Source organism: Bicyclus anynana, chromosome 25 (genome assembly GCF_947172395.1).
Source record: "Bicyclus anynana chromosome 25, ilBicAnyn1.1, whole genome shotgun sequence".
Lineage (NCBI taxonomy): Eukaryota > Metazoa > Arthropoda > Insecta > Lepidoptera > Nymphalidae > Bicyclus > Bicyclus anynana.
The window spans coordinates 6,199,227-6,225,802 of NC_069107.1; the positions used below are offsets into that span (position 1 = coordinate 6,199,227).

General features: G+C 36.6%; 1 protein-coding gene across 4 annotated transcripts in view; it reads right to left on the reverse strand.

Moving 5' to 3' along the window:
• LOC112058326 (protein pangolin, isoforms A/H/I/S) overlaps nucleotides 1–26,576 on the reverse strand; it is a 226,321-nt gene that overhangs the window by 101,600 nt on the left and 98,145 nt on the right. For all 4 annotated transcript variants that reach the window (XM_024099072.2, XM_024099069.2, XM_024099075.2 and 1 more), the window contains exon 4: nucleotides 14,857–14,957. In XM_024099072.2, the coding sequence (XP_023954840.1) occupies nucleotides 14,857–14,957 (101 nt within the window). The remainder of the gene's footprint in view (nucleotides 1–14,856; nucleotides 14,958–26,576) is intronic.

A 26,576-nucleotide genomic window follows, 5' to 3' on the forward strand; every position in this document is an offset into this window, starting at 1 on the left:
ATACTATTAGATCGCCAAATAAATAATACAGACCCACATCAATAGACTTTGAAGAGGATATCCTTGACCGTAGACCACTAGGTAGATGACAGAAAAATGTAAACTAACCAATAACTATCATATCCAATACATATCAAAGATGTGTTATGCTTACCTACTAAACTATTATTTTGTGCTGCAAAATACAAACTCAATTCTTTCTTCATTAATAAACACTCTTGGTACTATAGAAATAAAGTAACTATATTTGATTGTATATAAAATTCATACATGATGCATATATTCGGCAAGCAAGCGTGGCGTGTTTCAAACTATTTTCTACTTTAAACTGTACAACATAAGGATGTTTTTGCCCTGTTACAGTTTGTGATTTTCCGGGGGTGTACAGGTGGTAGAGGGTGGTTGGAAAATACGACTTTCTAGGCAATTACCGAGCCGGGATGGACTTGCGTGATCTTATTGAGAGCTATGCAGATACGGCCAACTGGAAATCATGTTTGGAGTTTTGTTCGATAACGTATTTATGTAGTGATAGAATGTACAATCAGCCTCTGGCGCGGTGGATTTACAAGACGAAGGTCCTGGATTCGATCCCCGACCCAACCCTTTTCTTGATTGGTCCAGGTCTGGCTGGTAGGAGGCTTCGGCCGCAGCTAATTACCACCGTACCTCTAAGAAATTTTCACCAGGGGTAGAGATGAGTAAACATAAAATTCAGGGAAATGGGGCGAGCCCTAATGTTGGACGCTACATGCGTTGATACATTAGCACCGTGTCATATCAGGGAGACAGAATCAAGACCGGGAGCCGCAGCAGAAAAAGCTGAAACCGGTAAGTGGCATATGCCTCTCTGACAGAGAGTTACATATTTGTTCCTTTTGCCGTTGTACCATTGGGCCATGGAGTCGCAATGTCAAAAAATTTCAAAGCGACTAGTTGCCTCGACTGGTGACACAAGGGCTGGCTCATTTTTTGCACAAAGGATCAGCCTGGCTGTCCAGCGCGGAAATGTAGCCAGTATTGTTTCCACCACGTGGGCGTGATTTTTATAATTATTAGGATAAGTTCCTTATTATATTCTTTCTCAAGTTAAGCGTTAATCTGAGATTGAACCTTTTAAAAATCCATACATACATATTCATTATTGTAATGGATTATAGATGTATGCGAAACCGAATATTTATCATGCGATATGAATTTCTTTTTCTTTGGGATGGCTTACTTTCGTCAAAATTCTATCCTGTTATCGCCGCGTTGCAACGACTTGCGGTACGGACGGCTTCAGTGCGCTTGTGGCGTTCGAGCCGTCCACATCTCTTGTTGTGTAATTCTACATGGGTTACTTGGAATAGGCGGGGAGAGTGACTTGAGTGGAAAGGGGGAGTGTTTGTTAACAGTCAAAGGATCCTTTAACCCTACACACATCGTCCACAAGTGCGTGACTCCACTCAAGGTCATTCTCTGCCACTCAGGGTTTATTGGTAACATTCTTAGTGGGATATGTTAGACCTGACAGACTTTCATTCAATACTGTGTTTTGCAGACGACCGCTTCTGATGTCAAACCCCTTACACTACTACAATCCTTCGCCACTGCTACACTGCTCGTATGTATATTATTTTCTATAAACCGAGGGAATAGGTATGCACCGTCTCGATCTGCCATTAATTTCGTCGACTTTTCCCGTCGGATACGAGCACAATAAGATCTTTACAAAGCCACGGCGCTTTTAAAAGTATTACTGTACCCCGCGCACCCCGACCTACCCCCGCGCCGCCCCAGCCTCCCCTTAGCGTATGCAGCCTGATAGGATACTAAATTATGGCAAATGCTTAAGGTTGAACGATCGGGGGTATTGAAACTGAAAGATATGTTTTTTTTTTAATGAATACACATGCAGGTAGAGTACACTATTCTTAGAAAGGAGTTTAGTATTAGTTTTTTTTTTTAGATTATGCTGTTTTAGTATAATCCCCTTCCTCCTCGGGGTTCAAGCAGAAGCATAAGGGTTCACTGATAAGCCTCATTAAAACATATTGCTTGCTAAAAATATAAAACAAAACCTGACCTTTCTTTTGGTTTTTGTTTCTTTGATATAATAAAATAAAAAAAGGTTTCCGAAGTATTTGACCTTCTCCTTTTTTTGAAATCGGTTAAAAATATTTCAAACCTCAAAAAAACTATCGATCGGAAAAGTTATATCACTAATTTTGTTTATTTATGTAGCTAATAATATAGTACGTAATAATATAAGATAGGTCAAAAGATAAAGGTTGAAAAATTAATAAAAGTATACATTTCCTCACAGTAAAGATGCGCTTGGGGAGAATGTTAAGTAGGTTATTGTTTCATTCATTACAAGTTAGCCCTTGACTACAATCTCACCTGATGGTAAGTGATGATGCAATCTAAGATGGCAGCGGGCTAACTTGTTAATCGTAGGATAAAAATCCACCACCCATTTCTGTTCCTACACTATTTTTTTAGTTTTTGTCGGTAGGTTAGCCACGTCTGTTTCCTCCCACCAGCCAGACCTGGGCCAATTAACAAAACTTCAATCAGCTCAGCCCGGGATCGAACCCAGGACCACCTCCGTCTTGAAATTCCACTGGGACACCGAGGCCGTCACTGTAGGTATAAAACGGCGAAAAGGTACTTGAATCAAATAATATACCTAATTGATTATTACGACAATGCACTGTGACACACGCACGGCCTAAAAAGCCGACAAAGCAAATCAATATGTAATTCATATTTCCGATTTGGTGACAAGACGTATAGCTTAAGTTGTAAACTTACGTACGTATAATGATTTTAAACTTATTTCGTGGTTGTTCATTATGAATGTTATTTAAACGGGTACATACGCATAATAACAAAAGCGATGTCGTGAGTGTGGTTTGCCTAAACAGCCAAAAACGCGAGGTTGTTGAAAAAAGAAAAAGAACAAGAAAGAGGGTAGATCGATTCTGCCCCTAACAGCTGACTTCACTTCTCATCTCGCAACTTCAGTCCCGTCGTGACCACGATCCATGCAACTGGGTCGAAATGTCGACAATAAAAATCTCGTCGTTTTATCGTGGTATGTACCCGTTTAAATAACATTCATTACGTACATATGATTATAATCATAATCAAATCTGCCGATGGACGTATACTGCAGGAAATAGGCCTTTTGTAGGGACTTCCAAACATCACGATACTGAGCTTTTTTACAAATCCCGCGGTAATTATCGATTTTTCCGGGATGAATAGTATCCCGAGGGATTTGTGAAACACTAAATTCCACGCGGACGAAGTCGCGGGCGTCCGCTAGTTATCATATAAGGCATGCCAAAACGCTTCAACTCCTAACTTGGGAGTCTCGAATTTGGCTTCAACGTGACAGTACACAGTTCAAGGGCGGACAAAGACGGGGAATGCGGCCTAGCTTCCGTTTAGACAAGCCTGCGCGTTTTGACCGGAAGTAGTTAAAATATTTATTGGTTCTTGATTAATGATGCGTATAGCATACATTCTAAGACACAGCGATGTAGGTACTCATTATGAACCTAAACTGTGTGTGGTGAATCATTATATTAACGAATGCATCGAGAAGTATTACTATAGTGTAGGAATCAGTAGTCTGAGACGGGTATAACGTAGCTCGATCTCGTAGCTTGTGCCGACGCTAGAGTAGGGATTTAGAGAGTGGTAGATCGGTAGGTGGGAACGACTTGCGATATAAGGCGCTCGCCGTACGGTCGGCTTCAGTATGCTCGTGGCGTTGGAGCCACGGGATATGGGTTATGAGTTACTTGGGATAGGCGGGGAGAGTGATTTGAGTGGAAAAGGGGAGTGTTAGTTAACTGTCGAAAGCGTCTTTAACCCTACATACGAGTACAACGTTCACAAGTGCGTGACTCCAATCAAGGTCATTTTCTTTCATTCTAGAGAAAGGTTACATTTTGATTTGTAAATTAAGTTGTCCTGACAAATATTGTGAATCATAAACCTTTGTTGGACATTGGTTTTCTAATTTTGTAATCCACTTCTGAGTCTGCTACAATAGTTATTTATGACGCTAAGTATTGGTGTGTTGTCTAAACAGGTCTCAATTAGGCTTAGCAAGTTGACAGCTTAATTGACGCATAGTAAAACCATACATCTAACAAGTGTGCCCCACGAGTATTGCTTTAATAGGTAATAATATTCCACTTAACTTCAGGAATTAAGTTGTCCTGAATTGGGAATCATAACTTTTATTCGACATTGGTTTTCTTATTTTCTAATCCACTTCTGAGTCTGCTAAAAATAGTTATTTCTGCCACTAAGTATTGGTGTGTTGTCTAAACAGGTCTCAGTTAGGCTTAGCAGGTTGACAGCTTAAGCGAGGCATACTAAAACCATACAGCTAATAAGTGTGCCCCACGAAGTGCTTCAGCACTCGCCCAAACCCCCCGGTGACGCCGCTGAGGTCCCATAAGGAGCCTACGTCACTTACACAATCAGAAAAAAAAGAAGTATTGCATTTATAGGTCATAGTATTCCACTTAATATCAGGTGAGGCATCAGCTTATTCCATTCATTACTGTAAAGAAAAATCTAAAACAATTGCGCTTAAAGCATTGTTGTACATTCTAATCCACGCTAAGACTATCGCGGGCGCGCGGCTTTGTTCATGTAATAAGCGTCCCATTGTTCCCTCCCCCCTCCCGGTAAGTATATTGTGCCTTTTTAATAATATTTTACTCGAGCGGACCTTTTAATAAGTTTGTCTTCTTATTGTTCCTACTCCTTGATAGCTGCACCTTTGTTCTTTTTTCAAATGTTTAATTTGCTTTTTTTTAGATGAAAAGTGATTATGACCTATAAAAAAAATCCTTTTTTTTGCCCATTAAGTAACTTGACTTGAATTAACAAAGTCAAAATGTCAGATGCTTTAAAATGTTTAATTGGCTTTTTTTAGATGGAAAGTGATTATGACCTATAAAAAAAATCCTTTTTTTTGCCATTAAGTACCTTGACTTGTATTGTGAAGTGAAAAGGGGCAAAGTGGGCTAACTTTATGGTGTAATTACAAAAACAATCATACTCTTTAGGCGGGAGCAGAGCAATGCGACATGGCAAAAAAAAAAACATATCGTAGTACTTCCCTTGAAGAGCGCTGACATGAGCTCTAGAACCGTCATTAACAACCCATATTACTAGGCTCTCACGTCTCTTATCCGTATTCACTGACTTGTATTTATAAGCTACACTTAATACTTGGTATACGAAGAGACAAGTATCTCATAAAACAACTGACATCTGCACAGTCAGCCACAGAACGCGAGGACTAATGTATGAGGGAAACACCAAAAAAAAAAGTGTCGCAAAATGAGCAAAAATATCCGTACATCACACACCCTCGACAAAACGGCAGCGGAATAAAAAGATATCTTCCTAAAACGTCATTACGGAGCCAGCCGTCCCGGGATACGTCTCCCATACAAAACACTTTAAGCGGAAACCCCATACGCATCAAGACTGCCAACAATGGAGTATCTCACCAACGCGAGTAATAAAGGCACAGAGCCACATTAAAATCTTATCCCTTTCTTAAATAAAAAATTCACGAAAAAATAAAGAGAGGATGCCTCCCCCTCTATTATTCGACTCACCCCCGTCTACCCTCCCTGTTGTTACAGTTCGAAGCCGCCCGCCCGGCGCCTGGGGACGCTCGAAGAAATTCTAACTTTAACATGTAGGGCACAAAGTTACAATTGGCGCAGCGATGTACAGCTCTCGAAGAATCGATTCTGGACCTCGCATCTCGGATAATAAAGTCGATATTCGTGCAGGGCGGCATTCGGAAGCGATAGGGGAAACTCGGCTTAGTTGGCACAGTGTGGTATTTGAAAATGAGATGCAGCGTGGGGGGGGTGGAATGGGGAGAGGAGGGTCTCTCGAAATCCGAATTACCGGGGCGTGTGTAATGATTTTCCCGGGCGGAATTATGCCCGGTATCGGAGACGAATTGGAGACTGGAATTGAATGTTCTTTTTAAGGGGCGATGAGGGAAATCGATAACTGGATATAACCGGTTTAATTTTATTATGTCGCCGCGTTCGGACGATTTTATGAGGTAGATGGAGCATTCATAATGATGGAAAGTGGAGGTATTTCCCCAAACATAGAAATTCTTTTAAATGGTAACCCTTTCATTCTGGTTTAAGATCTTTATTTTCTCAAAAGAACTACATTTAATTCGCTTATATGAGAAATACAATTAACTTAACTAATTATTCACGTGTGTACAGACTAATTAAGATTTAAATTTTAAATAAAGTAATGTTCAATATTTCGTACAGGACTCAAATCCCCGGACCTCTGATCCGATGCCACATGCTATCGACTGGACCAACGACTAGGCAGTTCAGGTAGATACGGAAACAGTTTTTAAAATATTTAAAATCATAAGAAATATTTAGAAGCATAAGATTCTTGAATAATATTGAAAATTACTGATTTCACGCTTCGTTTCGTACTGTCTCGAGAATGTATTAGTTTTTGACATTTTGTATTTGGAGCGGCTACGACACCGTCGTGCTCCGTGCCTATTATTCTTAATCTGTGTAAAGAATACAAAAAAATCCTCTTAAGAGAGTTTTTCTTTCTTCTAAGAAATTTTTTTTGAGCGCGGGCAAACTGAAAATTTGTTATAAAAACTCAGTATTTCATATAGCCCTACCCAGGATCAGAACCCATCCCCCGACCTCGTGATCCGAAACCACATACGTTCAGGTAGATATACAGAACCCTAAAACCAGCGTTATCAAAACACCATACATCTCTATGGGAGCACGACGTAGATAACGCCATCTGGCGGGGTGATCCGTCACGACACTACGTGGCTCTGATGCTGCGTGCTGATAGGTCGGGCACACGAGTAATTGGGGTTACGTCTGGGCATGGGTTACTTATGGGTCATTATACTATGCTCACTAAAACAGTACCTGTTTCCGGGTTTGCCAACAATGTGCATTTTTTTGCAATTTTTATCTAAATGTGACTACCATTGAGTATTTATTAAAAAAAAAAAATTAGTGATCCTGACAATCTTATACTAAAAACCGGACAAGTGCGAGTCAAACAGAAATAGAAGAACAGTAAAGTGATCCTGAACAAGTTTCTACGGCTAAAAACCAAGAAAATATACCAATGGTGATGATTTTTTAGTTATTTACAAGCAATTAACTTTCCAGCTCTGAGCGACTAAAACTTTTATGGACAACAAAAAACGAAAATATGTCTTTCATAGCCTACTCAGGATCACTGGCATGCATTAGGTTTTAACTAGGGTACGCACTGAACGTACAAATTTGAAAATTCCTCCTCCAATACAAGTTAGTGATGCATATGCATAAATTTTTGCATTTATGACACATATAGTGCACACTGCCCTGGCATCAAACTCAGGAACTTATAGGCTAACCACTACTAACAAAACAGATAAGGTATAGCAGTGGCGTGCACAAATTTCTTAACTAGGGTAAGCACTGCACTTACAAATTGCATAATTCCTTCTCCAAAAAAAGTTCGTATTGAGACCCCAGCAGTGCATTTTTACATCTATTTAATTCATACTGTCCAAGCATCATACCTAGGATTCCATAGGCACAGCGCTAATAAGACATAAGGTATAGTAACTTACAGTGGCGAAGGATGGAATTTTGACAAAGGTAATCCGTCCCAAAGAAAAAGAAATTCATATCACATGATCAAAACTCCGGTTTCTCTTACATACATACATACATGTTCATTACATTTATGAATATGTAACATATTGTATGGATTTTTAAAAGGTAACCCGACGGGAATCGGTATGTATGAACTCTTCGCCGCTAGTAACTAGAATATATTATATCTATGTAATAGAATGGCGCATAATGATAAACTACTAGAAGGGTTTATGAGAGCGTCCCGATAAGTGGAAATAACAATATGCAATTAATAATACTATAATTAATTTCTTATCAAAACCGACACATTCGTTTTACGGAAAATTACTATTTCTCTTATAGATAATAAAATATTGTAATTTATTGATAGACTAGTTTATGTTAACTGCTTTGTCTGCGTTGATTTGTGGTCCTCAAAATTTATTAGAGACCCTTCGTATTACAGACAGACCATGATATCTATGGGTAATGTTTGACAGGGTACTGACCCTGCTTTCTGCATTCAGGGCCGTGGGTTCGATTCCCACAGCTACAAAAAAAAGATGTGTGACCGCTTACTACCCATTCCCGTAGAAAGAAGGGGATAATTTATAGCCTTCCTCGATAAATGGGCTATCTAACACTGAAAGAATTTTTCAAATGGGACCAGTAGTTCCTGAGACTAGCGCGTTCAATCAAACAATCAAACTCTTCAGATTAATATATTAGTATAGAAGTATAAATAGATATGTTAAATAAATAAATATATATCCAAATATATTTATTTATTTAATATTAGGTAAATGTGTGTACATGTAAGTAGTAGAAACATCATCAACTAGTTTCTAGATATGTATATTTTACATCTAATTAACAAAGTAATACAAAAACATACTTGTCACAAAAAAAAACAAGAAAAAAAATATAGTGGAACGCAAAGTGTAGGCCGTTGAGTCATTGAGATTAAAAAAAAAAAAACTTAACCCAAACGCGGTCAAATTTATATCGGAATAAAACATTCCATTTTCAAATCCCGCGTCGGCACCGAGCGTAAGCGACCCCGAAATTGCCAGCCGCATTCACCCAGACAAAAGCCGTAACGTAAAAGCAAAAAGAAAATTTCCATTGCATCCCCTCCCCCATTTTCCCGCCCCTCGGAGGCGGCGTCGTGGGGGTGGCTGTACAACAGAGACGCTACTTTGGTAATCTCATAGAAAAGAATGAGACGGCCTTATGTTCACCTGTTGCAATTCAAGTTTCATATTTTCGTGGTGTCTTTTTTACTTTTCTTACTGCGTAAAGATTCCGTAGCGTGCATGCGTACTGTAGGGTTAGGTATCGAACGGTATTGACGTTCGCGACGTTCGATTTTTGAAAATACTTTTTCTTTTGAATTTATTAGAAAACTTTTTCTAACTCATCTGGATTAAGGGGGTCCCTAATCAAAAGTAAGTTAAGTTACTATCGAATGTTGACAAAAGATGTTTGAAAATCTATTTATAAATATTTACAAATATGAGGACTTTATAATAAAATTGGGGAAAGTCAAATTATCTTTAGCCCGCCAATCCACAATGGAAAAGCGTAATGGGTTTAAACTTCTTATCCCCTCCTTTGCGGAAAGGGTAGCAGCAATAGGCTAATTTGATAAAATTATTAATTATTATATAAAATTATGAGAATCAATATTGTATTGATCAGCAATTTATAGATGAAATAATGCATTTAAACAACCCTATTCTATAATAATCTATACTAATAGTTATAAAGAGGTAAAGTTTGTTGTATTGTAGGGGGTAATCTCTGGATCTAACCGTTTAAGAATTTTTTTTTACCAGTAGAAAGTCACGTTATTTGCGAGTGTCAGAAGCTATGTTTTATCCCAGTATTACCACGGGAACGAGAATTACGCATGTGAAACCGCGGAGCGTCTGCTCTGTCTAACACGATACTAGAAACCAAGAGAAACAGAGACAAAATCGAATCTCACTACTGAATTGTAAAAATATAGCTACAGGATAACGCTTCTGTATCAAAAACTTTAAATTACATACAATTTATACTCATTGTGCTTACCCTTGTTATAAACATTGTGCACGCCACTGACATTAGCAGTTTAGATCGATCGATTTTATCGCGCTCAATTTTCGTTAATTCAATTTTAAGTATTATTTTTATCGAGAGCCGTGATAGCCCAATGGATATGACCTCTGCCTCCGATTCCAGAGGGTGTGGGTTCGAATCCGGTCCGGTGCATGCACCTCCAGCTTTTCAGTTGTGTGCATTTTAAGAAATTAAATATTACGTGTCTCAAACGGTGAAAGAAAACATCGTGAGGAAACCTACATACCAGTCTGCCAATCCGCATTGGGCCAGCGTGGTGGATTGGCCTAACCCCTCTCATTCTGAGAGGAGACTCGAGCTCAGCAGTGAGGCGAATATGGGTTGATGATAATAATACGTCTATTGGCTAGCTAGGTTGAGGCTATATTGAATATCAGCATTGATTTTTCGACCAGTTTTCTATTTTTATAAACGACTTTTTCTTATAAGGCGGCAGAGGGTTATATAATATGACAAAGGGTTGGAACCTTGGCTCTAAAGTTTTATTATACTCTGAATACTTGCTTCAATGGACTTGCCTTTTGTTTTTTTTTTTTTAATTATATTTTTTGCCAATAATTTAATAACGGCACTATCAGCTACCTCGTTCGTCCTGTGGTGAGCTTTTGTGGTTTCAAATCACAAAAGCTTACCACTCAAAGGTGTGGAGTCGAGTCTTGGGCTTCTGACTACCTACTAGACACAAAATTTTTATTCTTTCTAAGACATTTTCAGTCAAAATTCTCGGCCAACAGATGGGAAATTTACGGTTTTACAACCCCGTGCCTCGGAAAGTCATTATGAGTCGGTCTGTCATTATTATCATTAATATTAATAAATTTAACAGTATCACAAATTGGAGCAGCATGGTGAGTCTAAGCTCCATATCCCCTCTCCATAATGGAGGGAAGACTGACACTTATTTGGAGGGAGGCCTCAGGGGTGGGTCATTAAAATAGACTGATAGTAATGACTATTAAGCAATGGTCAGGCTAAGTGGTTTCAAATGACGAGGTATTGGGTTCAAGTCTTGGGTCCATTATAAAAGAAGATAGATACAGCTCGTGCGGATTGACTTGCCACCTGGCTCGAATGTGTGTACTGTGTTTGGTAGCCGGGTGTCAGTTAATGCGCACGAGTTATATGCTTTAACAATTTATCGATAAGAATTTAATTTGGACATTCCTAAACAACGACAGTATTAGGCATCGTTTTATAAAATGCTAAGGAATGTTTCACGCGTATTTCCTTCTAGGGTTGTCACTCGTTTGATTATAGTAAAATAATAAAACAGTAAATATCCTATTTATTTCGACAGACGAACCTAACGACAGATGAAGCTGTGCCTACTTTTAAATTACAATTGAACTTTATAAATGACCTGCAATGAAAACCTGAATCAACCCATCCTGAAAGTGTCTGGTTTCCGAGTAAAACTTACGTAGAACGCATTTTTAGCGAGTTTTTTTGGCGTATTCGCGAGGATTTGTCGGTTTCATGTATAACTATTGTAATTCTTGTATAAACATCTATATAATATGTACTTAATAATAAACTTTCCGCACAGTAAAGTCTACTCCTATTCAACATTTGAAATAATAATAAAATTCTATGTACAGAATAATGATAGCCAAATGAACAGCAAGAAGAATGATAATTATCGAAAGAAATAAAGCAACTAAAATCACCTACACGAAATACATACCCGTAAATGAATTAAATTATTATGCTACTTTAGGATTGTTTCTAATCTTCTTATTTTTAAATCCCTTTTCGCTGACTAATAAATAGCAATTCATGATATTTATAAAATATAAAAGAATAATATCTTCATATGACAGAGTATATGTAAAGAACCCTTTTATATATATTTTATTTATAACGTTAATATGGTTTATAATCAAGAATAATTTAATTCAATCATAAACACCTTGTTGACATTTAGTTTTTTAAATTACAATGTAAGTAGCAACCCTATACATTAATTCTTATTCAACGCATTGAAATACAGCTCTTATTACAAAAACATAAAGTACAAATTCCAAAAGAAGTCAAAAGGAACGCATCAGCAGGATGAAGACAGAAATAAAAATTTGTTTGTGTTAACATTTCCGGCCGGTCCCGGGTTCGATCCCGGCACGTGGTGGCATTACGGGGAAATAATCCAATAAAAATAGTCTTACACGATTTGATTACGATGCAGTACATTTGTTTATCAGTGTATTAATAAGTTAACGGACCATGTTTTCTTACATAAACAGACTTACGAGCGTACATTTAGCCTATAAATTCTCAATTTTCACTACCCTTTTTGAGAATATTTGGCTCAAATTAAAAAATAAAACTTGTAAGATGTTTTCTTTAATTTTAAACAATTTATTTTTTTAAATTTCGATTAATTAGATTTAGTGTTATCTGGGAGTAATGCCATCCAAAAACCGAAATTGGTATACCATAAAAAACAACACTTGTAAAATGTAGCACTTCTCGCAATCAGTTATTCTACCGCAAAAAGTTGTGAGATCCATGTAATACCAAGTCGATTACTTTATTCTGTCCGTAATTAAGGGATTTTCTGTTTCAAGTTATTACGTAATTAGCTAACTTAACAACAGCTTATAGTGACTATATCAATATTAAAAATCTTTTAAATTTTAAATAATAAATAGATTGACTTAAAAATACACACTCGAAAAAATATGACGACATGCGTCGTTCCCTCGCTGTAGAGTTGCCAACTTTTTTTACAAGAAATAATGTATATTCTGGTCTATGAAGATTATTAAACAGTATTTTAGAAAAACGAAAATTTTCTTTTGAAAAATGCAACGATTCCATCAGTATTTTCTTATGACGTTGTCATCAACTATCGTCAGTAAACCGACTTTACAGACAACCGATTTTTAAAAAAAAATTATACTACTAGTATGTTTTTTTGCGTGTAAAGTAAATACAGTGTATAGTATGAAATATTCAGATGCGAAACACGAAATTACACAGTGTTCTCACGTTGACAAGATAGCGTAAGATAAACTTTATCTACAAGTACGAAAATACAAAATGTCCTATCGTATGTTTGACTTTAACAAATCTTACACGAAATAAGGGCATCTACTCACGGATTTCACACGGTCTGATAAATATATAAAAAAATAACAAAAACCTTTCCTAAACACCTTCTAATATTCCGCAAGTAGCTCGTTGTAGCACGTACTAGACCGACCTCTCAACTGAAAGTGCTGGAGTTCTCAAATGAGTGGTCCTCACTCCTTGTATTGATTCCAAGCTCAGCCGGGTTATTATGTAACTCGGCGTACCATTCAAGTAATCAGTCACTACATCGTTTTTGCAATCTTAAAACATTGTGTTTTCAGCGAAATTATACAATTATCGTCATTTCACGTAAAGTAACATTAGTGTAGTAGTAGTAGCAGCAGGTACTAACGTTATTTTAATTTTTAACGAAAAACTAGAATTTACGTAATTTCTTTGAAATAATCACGTTAGATGATCGTAGAAACAACAATATGCTACCACTTAATGTAAAATTGTTATTTCGTTGAAAACACGTTAGATAATTGCAAACACGAAAATACGATGAGAAACGATGTAGTGATTACTTGAATGGTACACCGAGTTACATAATAACCCTGCAGATCAGTTTAGGATTCTATATTTTATAAATTGGCTTAGGTAGTTACCGGCAAAAACGTGGCGCCAAACAATTTAGCGCCCCTATACGATGACACGTCGAATCCGTTAGAGGTATGGCTAGAATATATTAGTTGTACCTCTTACAAGGTACTCACTTAAAATTAAATGACAGCGCAGTCAAAAGGACTAACTGGTTATTAAATTAAAAAAACTATACTGTTGATTTCCTTCAGCTGTATTCGCAGTCTAAACTTTATCTATATTCTATATTCTATATTCTATATAATATTATAAAGCTGAAGAGTTTGTTTGATTGTTTGTTTGTTTGTTTGATTGAACGCGCTAATCTCTACAACTACTGATCCGATTTAAAAAATTCTTTCAGTGTTAGATAGCCCATTTATCGAGGAAGGCTATAGGCTATATTATCCCTGTATTCCTACAGGAACGGGAACCACGCAGGTGAAACCGCGCGGCGTCAGCTAGTAATTCGATAAATAAACAAATCGACTACTCTACAAAGATTGTCGTAAATATGACAACAGCCTACCCACGCGTCAATGTGGATGCAATTAAAACAATTTAATCAAGTGAAGCGTGCGAGCGCCCTTATTACATTACGTTGTCAATACACGTTAAATTATGTGACATGCGATGATGGAAGGTGATAAGATGTGATAAGATAACCGTTACATTCTCAGTTGTGACTGTGCTAACTGTTCCCGTTTTTATAAGATTTATTTAACTAACTTAACAAAATTGTCGGAACTGATAGGCATTAAGCGAGGTACCAACTTTTAGGAGTTTTAAAAAAGAAAACTATAAAAATTAAAAAAAAAACAGCCACAATAGTTTGCTTAAAATCATATTTAGATTTAAGAATTATAGCAAATGAAATTAATAAGTGCAGTTTAACAATAGTAAATACTAATAAATTATTTAGAAATAAGATGAATGTACTAATTCAACAATTACTGCGAAAAATCCTTGATTTTTCCCTAATTTTCAAAATGACTTCTTGATTTCACTGTCTTACACTGACCACCTTGACTTTTGACTTTTTTTAAAAACATAAAAATGGCCTTTTTAAATTGTAAATGTACGTTCTTTATTGATAGTCATAAACCTTGATAAGAGGCAAGAGAATCACTTTTTAGCCTGTGCTGAAAATTTTAGTTGAAGAAATGGTTGGCAGGCTATATACAGGATGTCCCATAATAATAATTGATGAATCAAACCTTTCTATGGATCAAAGTTTTAAATAATTGTAAATTTTAAATTACTTTAGTTTTGGACAATGTAAATGGGTGTAAATTTTTTAAATAATTAGCGACATATAGGTACTTATACATAATATACTTGCTTTTAATTAATTATTATAGAACACCCTGTGTGTAGTAAATAGTAGGTAACTTACCATAGACACAGGCAGAGGATGCGCTCCGCCATTGGGATAAGGGTAAGGAGCCATGAGGTATCCCATATTGAAGCTCGCTGCTGGATGCGGTTCGAATTTACCTGTGGAAGGTAAAAAAAATGTTAGCTATCGTTATCAACCCATATACGGCTCACTGCTGAGCTCGAGTCTCCTCTCAGAATGAGAGGGGTTAGGCTAATAGTCCACCACGCTGGCCCAATGCGGATTGGCAGACTTCACACACGCAGAGAATTAATAAATTCTCTAGCGTGCAGGTTTCCTCACGATGTTTTCCTTCACCGTTTGAGACACGTGATATTTAATTTCTTAATATGCACACAACTATACGTTAGCTATACGGTGATAATATTAGTACTAGCTTACTGCTTACTAACCTATGTCTACTAATAAGCTACATATGATATCATAAGGTTTAGATGATGAAATACAGGTTAGGTCATAAACAAAATTATTTTTTGAGATTTTTGATTTTGTCTTATATAATGGTATACCTAAGTTACGCCGTTTTAGGGATGCTGTGGCCTTAGTGGAGGGAAGCCACCCCCTATAACATTCTTGAAGGGTGTATTTGCTGCGAGCTCGTCCTACGAAACTAATATTACCTAACGTTTCAAAAGTGCTTATAAAGTAAGCTTAAGTAATAAATGAATTTTGACTCTGACACAGTGCTATTAGGTACATAACACTGTTACGCCGGCCACAGACAGTCAAGTATACAAGCGCTATTTCTAAGATTAGGTAATCTAGACTAATATTATAAAGCTGAAGACTTTGTTTGTTTGTTTGATTGAACGCGCTAATCTCTGGAACTACTGGTCCGATTTTAAAAATTCTTTCAGTGTTAGATAGCCCATTTATCGAGGAAAGCTATAGGCTATATGTATATTATCCCCATATTCCTACGGGAACGGGAACCACGCGGGTGAAACCGCGCGGCGTCAGCTAGTGTTACAATATAGCGCTATTTGCAGCGCCAACCATATTTTATATCTTTATCACTGTCCACATTCCCACGCGCACTGAAGAGAGCACTGCAAACTTGACCGTCTGTGGACGACTTTAGCCTACAAAGACACAATAGCACATGTTTATAGCTTTACACGTATGGCACCGGTGCGACGAGTTCGTCAGAGTAACAGTAGCGCACAATTACACGCACTAAATGACTCGACGCAATTTAACGTCTGTCCCGTCCCGCCCACCACGCTCAGTGTACGTACATGTACTAGCATGATGTGTCTTACAGATATTAATTAATATATTTTTGATTTAATACATCGATTTAATTATGCAAAAAATTGATTGAATTACACACACATGCATCGATACAATATATGTTAGTGTACGCAGGGTTTTATAACAAAGTGATAAATGTCAAAATTAATGACTTCTATGGAAAAGGAAATAAGTTCACAATAGCGCCTATTAGATATGCCAACAAGGAATCGGTGATTGAACTTAAGCAACTAAAACATGAGTAGGTTTGTGACAGAGCTCGGCCGGGGAAGTAGTACTGCCATGCTTATTTTTGCACCCAACGAGCATTGTGTTTGGTGTTTTTTTTTTAATAATTTTGCATGCCAGATTTAGGGTAAACAAGTTTGCATATAAAAAATTGATTAAAGCCTTTTGTTAGAAGGACGCTTTTCTTGCATATACCGTGAAGAGTTACTCTGTTTATTGACCATGGTTTTACATTTACCGGCAGGTGGGCAATCCGTCATTAAAAAAAAAAAACGTACCGAATTAATATGTTAAGTATGCAGTAAAAAATATTACACAAAAATTAAAGTGTTAGATGCTTATTGATTTGAACTGTATAAATATCGATAAATGCTGAAGATATCAGATGACTCCAATAAAACAAATATAAATAATAATTAAGCGTATTTTATATCGCTTTTAAGTTAAATTTTAAAGTGTAAATAATATTGCATTCATTATATTACAGTTGTTTTATAAAAAAAAAGTTAAACTGCCCAACTTAACTGGTTTCGTCAATAGCTTATCCAACTAGCACGAAAACTATTCAAGAGTTACAATTTCTAAAATAAAATATATACTTACTCGTAAATGAATAAATATTTTAATGTGTCCATCTAAGAAAATTATGAATTATTAATTATTATTTGCCAAGGTTCAATCAATTACGTATATAACTAAGGGCGCACAAAATTATAACGAATAATGTTAATTTAAAGTTTTATTTTCATCGGCATTAGGCTACAATTTAATTTAATCAGATGAGAATTTACAGCGAATAAAAAAATAGACGTTAAAATAAACAAAATTATAACATCAAACTTACTTATGTGCTATGCAGAAGTCGACTTAGGGGCGTAAGTTGGCATGTGTATAGAGGCTTAACAGCAGGTGGTAATTAAACGTTGAATTGGTAATTATAATTAACGACAATAAAAAAGTTAATTAGGCTGTTTAGCTATCTAGGAATATTAAAATATCTACAAATACAACGTACTATGTAAATATAATGCCATCGAACTGGACATCATGCCATGGCACATGTAAAATTATACAGAAACTTATGCCCTTTCACACTGATGTACTTGATCGTAGATCATAACAATAGCAAAGGACGAAAGACATGAACAGTGCTCCATTAATTTTTTTTTCTTTCTTATTTGTTTCTTTCATTAGTACAGACTTATTTTTCTTTCGTTCTGGTTAAGTATAATTGACAAGATGAGAATATAGCTCACCTGATGTTAAGTGAAAACCCATTACCAATAATATTGCAACTTAAAGTAGACTATTGTGCCCACTCCTTATTTCAGTTTTTACATAATGCTAGCCACAAACGGTCAATTATTCTCACGTTTCTGTAGCACCCACGACTATAATTGATCGTGTGTTGGTCACTGCGTACATGACTTGTATAGTATGCCGCGTGGGTACTGCCGTTTGCTTTTCAGAAACGTGAGAATAATTGACCGTTTGTGGCTAGCATAATTTGACTACCTTTGAATACATTGACTTTTATGAGTCGATCTGGAAAATTAAGTAACTAATAACACAAAAAATAAGTTGGTATCTAAGGTGCGAAAATTTAAAAAATCATCAAACTTATTATATATCTATTTAAAGTTTTCTTCGTTAAAGAATAGTACGATATTTTTACTATCTTGTCTTATCTTCAACGAATTCTATTTTTATTAACACTTGACAAATTATACAGGCATGTATTATTATCGTATAAGAAAGAATGAATCGCAAAAATTTAAAATAAAGATTACGAAATAATCCAAATAAGTGAAATCGTTTTTAAAAATATGACCAAATCGAGTTTATCTCGACATTTGGACGTTGATCGAGATGGTTTTAGCGCGGAACCACGTAAATGCATTAATTAAATTATTATATATGGTATATTTGATATTTAAGTGTTTTTTATTGATATTGCAGTTAATATTGCGTTTATAAATTAATTTTGATGATTCTTAAATCTCAAGTAGGCAATTAGTGTTTACTTACTTATTTCAGTTTTTTTTTAATTTGGCTGGCTTTTTAATTTATTTGGCTGGTGGGAGGCTTTGGCCGTGGCGATTTACCACCCTACCGACAAAGATGTACCGCCAAGCGATTTAGCGTTCCGTTACGATGTCGTGTAGAAACCGAAAGGCAGTACTAACGGCTTGACGTCCGATAAAACTGATCATGTGTTGGTTGCGATGTGCATGACATCTTGCCGATCGCGACCAACACAATCAGTTTTATCTGACGTCAAGCCGTTAGTGCTGCATGCATGTGAGATTACTTGATCGTCGGTGGCTTACATTACATATTCGTATATCGCTATTTCTTTCGTCCCATCGTGACGTTGTACTGTAAGTAATGTACTCAATAAAAATATACAATATATGCAATCAAAAAGTTTAGGTTTAAATTGATGGGTATTGTAATTTTCATTTTACACATTAACGATAAAAAGTGCAGTAAACAATAAATATTTGATAACAGGTCTACCAAGATTGGATACAAAAAATTCTCTGACGCCAAGTTGATAATGATAAGAAGAAGCATTATCGCAAAAATTTGATAAAATCGGTGATAATAATGTATAATTGACGATATCCTTGTAAAATTCCCAGAATTACATAAAAAATTTGCTTAAGTATACAAATAATATTAATGTGATTATCTTTGTGGTAAGTACTTATAATTATTTGCTTTATATGATTATTATTGCTATAAAATGATATTACGTATTACAATGTCCTTCGTAATGCGTAGATGTTGTGATGGCCTTTCGATTTAGGATTATATGGGAGACATATTACATATTTAGTCACACTCATATCGACAATATACATATATACGAGCCGTGATAGCCCAGTGGATATGACCTCTGCCTCTGATTCCGGAGGGTGAAGGAAAACATCGTGAGGAAACCTGCATACCAGAGAATTATCTTAATGCTCTGCGTGTGTGAAGTCTGCCAATCCGCATTGGGCCAGCGTGGTGGACTATTGGCCTAACCCCTCTCATTCTGAGAGGAAACTCGAGCTCAGCAGTGAGCCGAATATGGGTTGATGACGACGATATCGACAAGACTTGGTAGCTAACTATGGGCCTTTAGAAGGTTCATAGTCACTTAGCGGGCGATGGAGCGAGCTACGCTTGGAGTTTCTCTGCGTGATCGAATCAGAAATAAAGAGATCCGGAGACGAACCAGTCACTGACGTGGCTCAGCGAATCGCGAAGCTGAAGTGGCAATGGGCAGGCCACATAGATCGAAGAGCCGATGGACGTTAGGGTCCTAAGATGCTGGAATGGCGACCCCGCACCGGAAAGCGCAGTGTTGGTCGACCCCCACTAGGTGGATTAAAGACATCAAGCAGGTTGCAGAGAGCCGCTGGCACTTACCATCATGTATAATAGTCAAAGACTAACTTGTAAAAAAAAACGCAATAAAACATGACAAAGGTTAAATCACGGAATAAGCGTCAGCTTAGTTTAGCTTTAGGCTTAGTCCAGAAAGGGCGAATCGCCGCGTTCCTCTCGCGCGTATTACGCGTGACCGTTGCGTCCACAAGGCGCGTACCAACGCGCGAGCATTTCGGGGAGGAATTCAGTACGAAACATGGAGTTGAACGCGCACTCGCTCTAGAGTTCGCGCGTTAACTGGACGCAACAAGGCGTACCTAGTATCTCGACTGGCGCGCTATACGCGCGAATCACGCGCGAGTCGAGAGTCTGGCGTAGTGCACGCGATTTATGCGCGTATTTTGAATTCGCGCGATGCTTGTGGACGCGATGTATTGATGCCTAGTACTTCGACAACGCGCGTATGAATTCGCGCGATATGATTCGCGACAAATTCGCCCCTTCTGGACAAGGTCTTAGTTCCGTGGGTTAAATACTCCTAGAATAATACCTATCCTTCGTAGCCAGTAGCGCGTTGAATGTGGTGTAGCTTTCACAACGCACACATACACACAAAAGCTTGTGTACCGATGTCGTTACCTCACTAACACGCGCACGTCAATATTTGTTTAGGCTTAGGACCCACCGCGGAAGGCGTTCCGGGAAACGCTGCCGAGTATAGGCTTTATAGGTAACGTAGTTTGGACGTAGGCGACCATCCAAAGATTTTGTACTATTAGATATAGTAGTATAAGATTTTATACTACTAGTAGTATAAAAGAAGTAGAGGTAGAACAAAAGTTTTTGGCGGTCTCCGTAGTGCAGTGGTATGCGCGGTGGATTTACAAGACGGAGGTTTTGGGCTCGATCCCCGGCTGGGCCGATTGAGGTTTTCTTAATTGGTACAGGTCTAGCTGGAGGCTTCGGCCGTGACTAGTTACCACCTTACCGGCAAAGGGAGGCTTCGGCCTTCGTTAAAGCCAAGCGATTTAGCGTGTAGAAACCGAAAGGAGTGCAGGATAGGTTTTGTAACAATCACTATGTGAACGATAATATCCGGGATCAACTGCATTTCCGAGGCATGGGAAAATAACACCACTAATGCTAGGCACTGACCATCCAATAAGTCCATGAGCCTGCAGCGCTAACGGCAGGACATCCGACTGATCGTGTGTTGGTCGTGGTGTTCGGACGTTAGTGCTGCCGGCTCATGGACTTATTGGATTGTGAGTGGCTAGCACAACATCCTAACTCTGTAAAAAGTGTATCCATTCACGAAATCCTAAACAAATAATAGGTCCATAGCGCCGATATGTGAAGTGACCGCAAAATTAAGGAATGACCCGCATCCGGAACGAATGCCCGCCCAGGTAGTAGGAATTTTAGTGTCGATTTTGATGCAAATCCGTATATTTTACTCATTTAGCATGCCTATATAAACCGATACCGAATAGCAAGCGTATTCTTTCACATGGACCTATTATTTTTTTTTATAACTAGCGGACGCCCGCGACTTTGTCCGCGTGGAAATCAATGTAAACTTTCAAGCCCTATTTCACCACTTTTGGGGTGGAATTTTAAAATTTTTTGAATTACATTATATTTTGTATTTTTTCATAATTTTTTAAAAAAAATTTAAATCTGTAACTCTAATAATTAAGGGCTTTCCATACAAATTTTTAACCCCTATTTAACCATTTCCCATATTATTATCGCAATAAAAAGTATCCTATAACCTTATCCGTATTATGGTCTTAAACCGTGCCAAGTTTCAATTGAATTAATTCAGTAGTTTCAGCGTGATACCCGAATAAAAAAAAAACACGGACAGACAGACAGACAAAAAATCGAAATAAAATATTTTTAGCTTCAGTATCTATTATATAATGCCCCCAAAAAAAATTTCATAATATCTTCAATGTACAGAATTCGTATTATAAGTATAGATTCTAGATGGCGCTGGCGTCCGTTATACCACGCTAACGTTTGTTGTTACAAATGGTATAAGTAAAATCTCAAATTGCGAATAAATGTATAGATTTCGACCAGTTTTATTATAAGTATAACTATTTTTTTTTACGTTTGATCTTAATGTAACCTATAAACATCCTTTAGTATTCCATAAAATAATCAATTAGTAATTGTTATTTCATTTATTCATTATACTTTTAAATTGATTTTTTAGACAAAAAAATATAATTAAATTAAAATTAACCTTTAAATTTTTGAATTCATGATCGATGTATGAAATATTCATATGAATGGTAAAATGTATAAGGTAATCATTATACATTTTACCATTTCTGAACATAACAACAAAGTTAACATTATAATTAATTATTACTATGTTAACTTTAGATACATCCCATTCATTTTTATGAATAAAATATCATACATTTATTAAAATACAAGTAGCTCAATTTGGAAACAGCTTTTCTTCTAATTAGGACCTATTTCTTATTGCCAATCTTTTGTCTATATGAGGCATATTATAAATTTACTTAAAAATTAAGTTGTCAAATGTAAAATAAAAAGCTTCCAATAGGCTAGTCGACATTTTTTTAAATGGTCTTAAATAGTTCATTATCGTTCTACTAAATTGAAAAAAACCAAATTTTTAGAGACGTCACTACATAAAAATTTTAATTTTAAATATTTTTTTTTTGACAATACGAGCCAAAACGCCTATCGGCCATGGCGGTCTATATTTCAACTGTTCCATGACGTCACTATAAGAAATCTTTTACAAACGTAACGTTTGACAAAAATATAAGTTAACAATTAGTTTGACGTCTAGTACATCAAGTAACACTGTGACGTCACAAAATGGACGACAGCGTTATTGACGTTTGAAAAATTATAAAAAAATACATGATTTTTAAATTAAGTTTTATAATAAATCCTTAACTTTTATCAATCAATATCGATAATTGCGAACCCTTATTCCATGTACTATGCGAAATTAATATTGCTTTTATTATGGATTTTTTTCTATAAATAGGTTAAGATGTGAAAGCTTAAAACAAACACTCACATTTACAATTTTAAATATATATGATAAGAGAACAAAGCACCATCAGCTACCCCCATAAGGCAATAACTTGGGCCGGTGACACAAAAAGCTCGTTAAGCCAACCACGCCGGTTAATTGTGAACGCATATCAAGTTCCAATTAGAACTTTGATATAATGACATAAAACATCCAACAGGTAGTCAAGACTGATTTTTTTTCTAAGATAGGTTAAATAGTTTAGGTGTGAAAGCGTAAAACAAACAAACTCACATTTACAATTTTAAATATATATGATAAGAGAACAAAGCACCATCAGCTACCCCCATAAGGCGATAACTTGGGCCGGTGACACAAAAAGCTCGTTAAGCCAACCACGCCGGTTAATTGTGAACGCATATCAAGTTCCAATTAGAACTTTGATATAATGACATAAAACATCCAACAGGTAGTCAAGACTGGAATATGAATCGCAAATTGTGTACCGGAGAGAGACGGACGACTAGCTTAGAGCGAGACAAATAGATGTAACAGGGCTGCCACATGCCATTTAAATGAAAAATGCTTTGATTACTTAAAGTGATCTCTTATAATAGTATTAAGGTATATTAATTTTTAACTTGACAACGTCTTATAAGTAGATGGAGCTGCAAACTCGAAAAAAGATGACGTCATGCGTCGTTCCCTCGCTCTAGGGTTCCAACCTTTTTTTACAAGAAATAAAGTATATTCTGGTCTATGAAGATTATTAAACAATATTTTAGAAAAAGGAACATTTTCTTTTGAAAAATGCAACCATTCCATGAGTATTTTCTTATGATGTCAAGTTCAACTATCGTGAGTAAACCGACTTTACAGACAACTGATTTTATTTATTGAATGATTGGGATGGGATGGGATGCGATAGCGATAACGATATCTATAGCGATAGATATAGCGAAAGCGATATCGATAACAATAGCGATAACTTCATTCCATCCGGGTGTCCCTTTAACATCTCTCAAGTTTTTGTAATAAAATAAAATGTTATATTTACAGCAAAATACTTGTTTGCCAATGAAGATTTTGCTAAACCAAATTTGAGAAAAAAACAAAACGTTCTAATAGCTAATTTTAATTTAAGGGTATTTTTTTAACGTAAGCTTACTTATCCTAATAGCAATCCAAATCATACCCATGTAGAATAGTGGCAAGAATACGAAATTAATTATACTAGAAGGAAGTTTTGTAAGCAGTGGCAGCCCTACGTAAAGGCGTAATGGCGTTTATGAAGCAGTGTGTCCGAACAACATTACGGATCGGATACGCATGTGTTAACTAATGCCGATAGTGTTGTGTCAAGTGGCTGCTTACTGGTCACTTAACAAGCGTCAGTGACACATGTTATAGAGCATTAGGTCTACAATTTGTTAACACGTTCGCTGCGGTACGAGGTCAATTGACCTCGTAAGTGGAGCCTCTTCAAGAGTTACGAGGTCGTAGCACACCACATAAAGTTAAAGTACGAGGTCAATTGACCTCGTACCGCTGCGAACGTATTAAATACTACAATTTTACTCGACGTACATTTGAGCAAAACAGAACGTTCTTTAAAAGTAAATTAGTTTAAGAAGTGGACTTTTAAAACAACTTTTCTTTTATTAAGAACATTACATCTATAATCAAAAACCGTAGTTAGTCCTCATAGTAATACAAATCATGCCCACGTTCAAAATATTTTGGGGATAGTTATAGTAAAAGTAAGTTTTGTAAGCAGTGGCAACCCTAGGTAGAGGCATAGTGGCGTTTATGTCTGAACAACATTACGGATCGGATACGCATGTGTTAACTAATGCCGATAGTGTTGTGTCAAGTGGCTGTTTACTGGTCACTTAACAAGCGTCAGTAACACATGTTATAGAGCATTAGGTCTACAATTTGTTAACACGTTCGCTGCGGTACGAGGTCAATTGACCTCGTAAGTGTAGCCTCTTCAAGATTTACGAGGTCGAGGGACCTCGTACCACACCACATAAAGTTTAAGTATGAGGTCAATTGACCTCGTACCGCAGCGAACGTGTTAAAGACTACAATTTTACTCGAAGTACATTTGAGCAAAACCGAACATCCTTCAAAGTAAATTGGTTTAAGAAGTGGACTTTTAAAAGGACTTTTTTTTCTTTTATTAAGAATATTACATCTACAATAAAAAACAGTAGTTAATCCTCATAGTAATACAAGTTAGTGGTAGTAGTAGTTAAGAGTTAATTATACTACAAGGATGTTTTGTAAGCAGTGGCAACCCTACGTAAAGGCATAATGGCGTTTATGTCCGACCAACGAATGGCACAACTTATGGCGTATCAAATCGCTAATAATTAGTAGATTTATTAATACGACGTACATTTGAGAAAAGCAGAACCTATCAGCGGCGAAGAGTCTATACAGGCCGATTCCCGTCGGGTTACCTTAAAAATCCATATATAATTATATACATATTCATTATTGTAATGAATATATATGTATGAATGTATGAGAAACCGGTGTTGGTATCAAGCGGTCCTTGGAACGGCTTACTTTAGTCTAGACTCCATCCTTCGCCACTGGAACCTATAAAGTTAATTAATCTAAGAGCGAGAATTTAATTCTTTAATAATGAAATTCTACAATTAGCAACTAAAGCTACACTAATAGTAATTCAAATCATGCCCACGCGGAAAAGTGGCAAGAATACTGGCATTATTATGGGTTAATTATAGTAAAAGGATGTTTTGTAAGCAGTGACAACCCTACTCGTACATAGAGGCATAATGGCGTTTATGTCTGAACAACATTACGGATCGGATACGCATGTGTTAACTAATGCCGATAGTGTTGTGTCAAGTGACTGCTTACTGGTCACTTAACAAGCGTCAGTAATACAAGTTATGGCACATATGGTCGTAAATATCCTCAACTGTCAGGTGGATTCGACTCGCAGTGGGCTTTTAGAATGACAGCCTGCAATCGCCAGACATACTTTATGAAAGCTGGTAGTTTGTAAGCCAATGATCCTACCATAGGACCAATGGACCATAAGTACGGTAGCAAATTATGGAGTAGTGGTGGCATTGGAAGGTAGTAGGTTTCAAGGATAATCATCATCATCATTAACAACCCATATTCGGTTCACTGTTGAGCACGATTCTCTTCTCAGAAAGAGATATAAATAATTAAGTCAATTGTGGAGTTCGGACGAATTGTGGTTTTGGAAGGTAGCAGGTTTTAGAGGTCCATATACTCAATTGTTGTCTATAAATCGTATTGTTTAATTAAATGAAGTATGTCTAGCTATTATAGGCTCCTAGATACGTCGGATACTCAGGTTCCTATTACTGCACTCTAGAGTACACGTCTGACATAATTTAATACACGTCTGTTAATAATGTCGAAACAACAGATTCCCAATTGACTTTAAAAAACAAGCTTTTCGTACATGAACGTAGACGGATTTATAGTCAATTTAAATACTAATAACCAAAGAAGAAGAAGACCTTTTCTAAGAAATATTCATTAAAATACTGGACCTAATGGGGTTCAACATTTTTAATTAGATCGGTACATTTTGAGGAATAATTCCAGGCAGTAAAATGACAAGTGCACTGAAATGACATTTTACTAACTGGAATTATTAATCGTACTATAGGCAGACAAATTCGCGTGTAGAAACAGTTATAAATACAGAATTCGCGATTCTCGAAAGTCAGAAAGCCAATTGAGTTGCAGTTATCGTGACCCAATATTACATAATGGCAGATAACTCGAGAGTCAGGAATATGCTGTATTT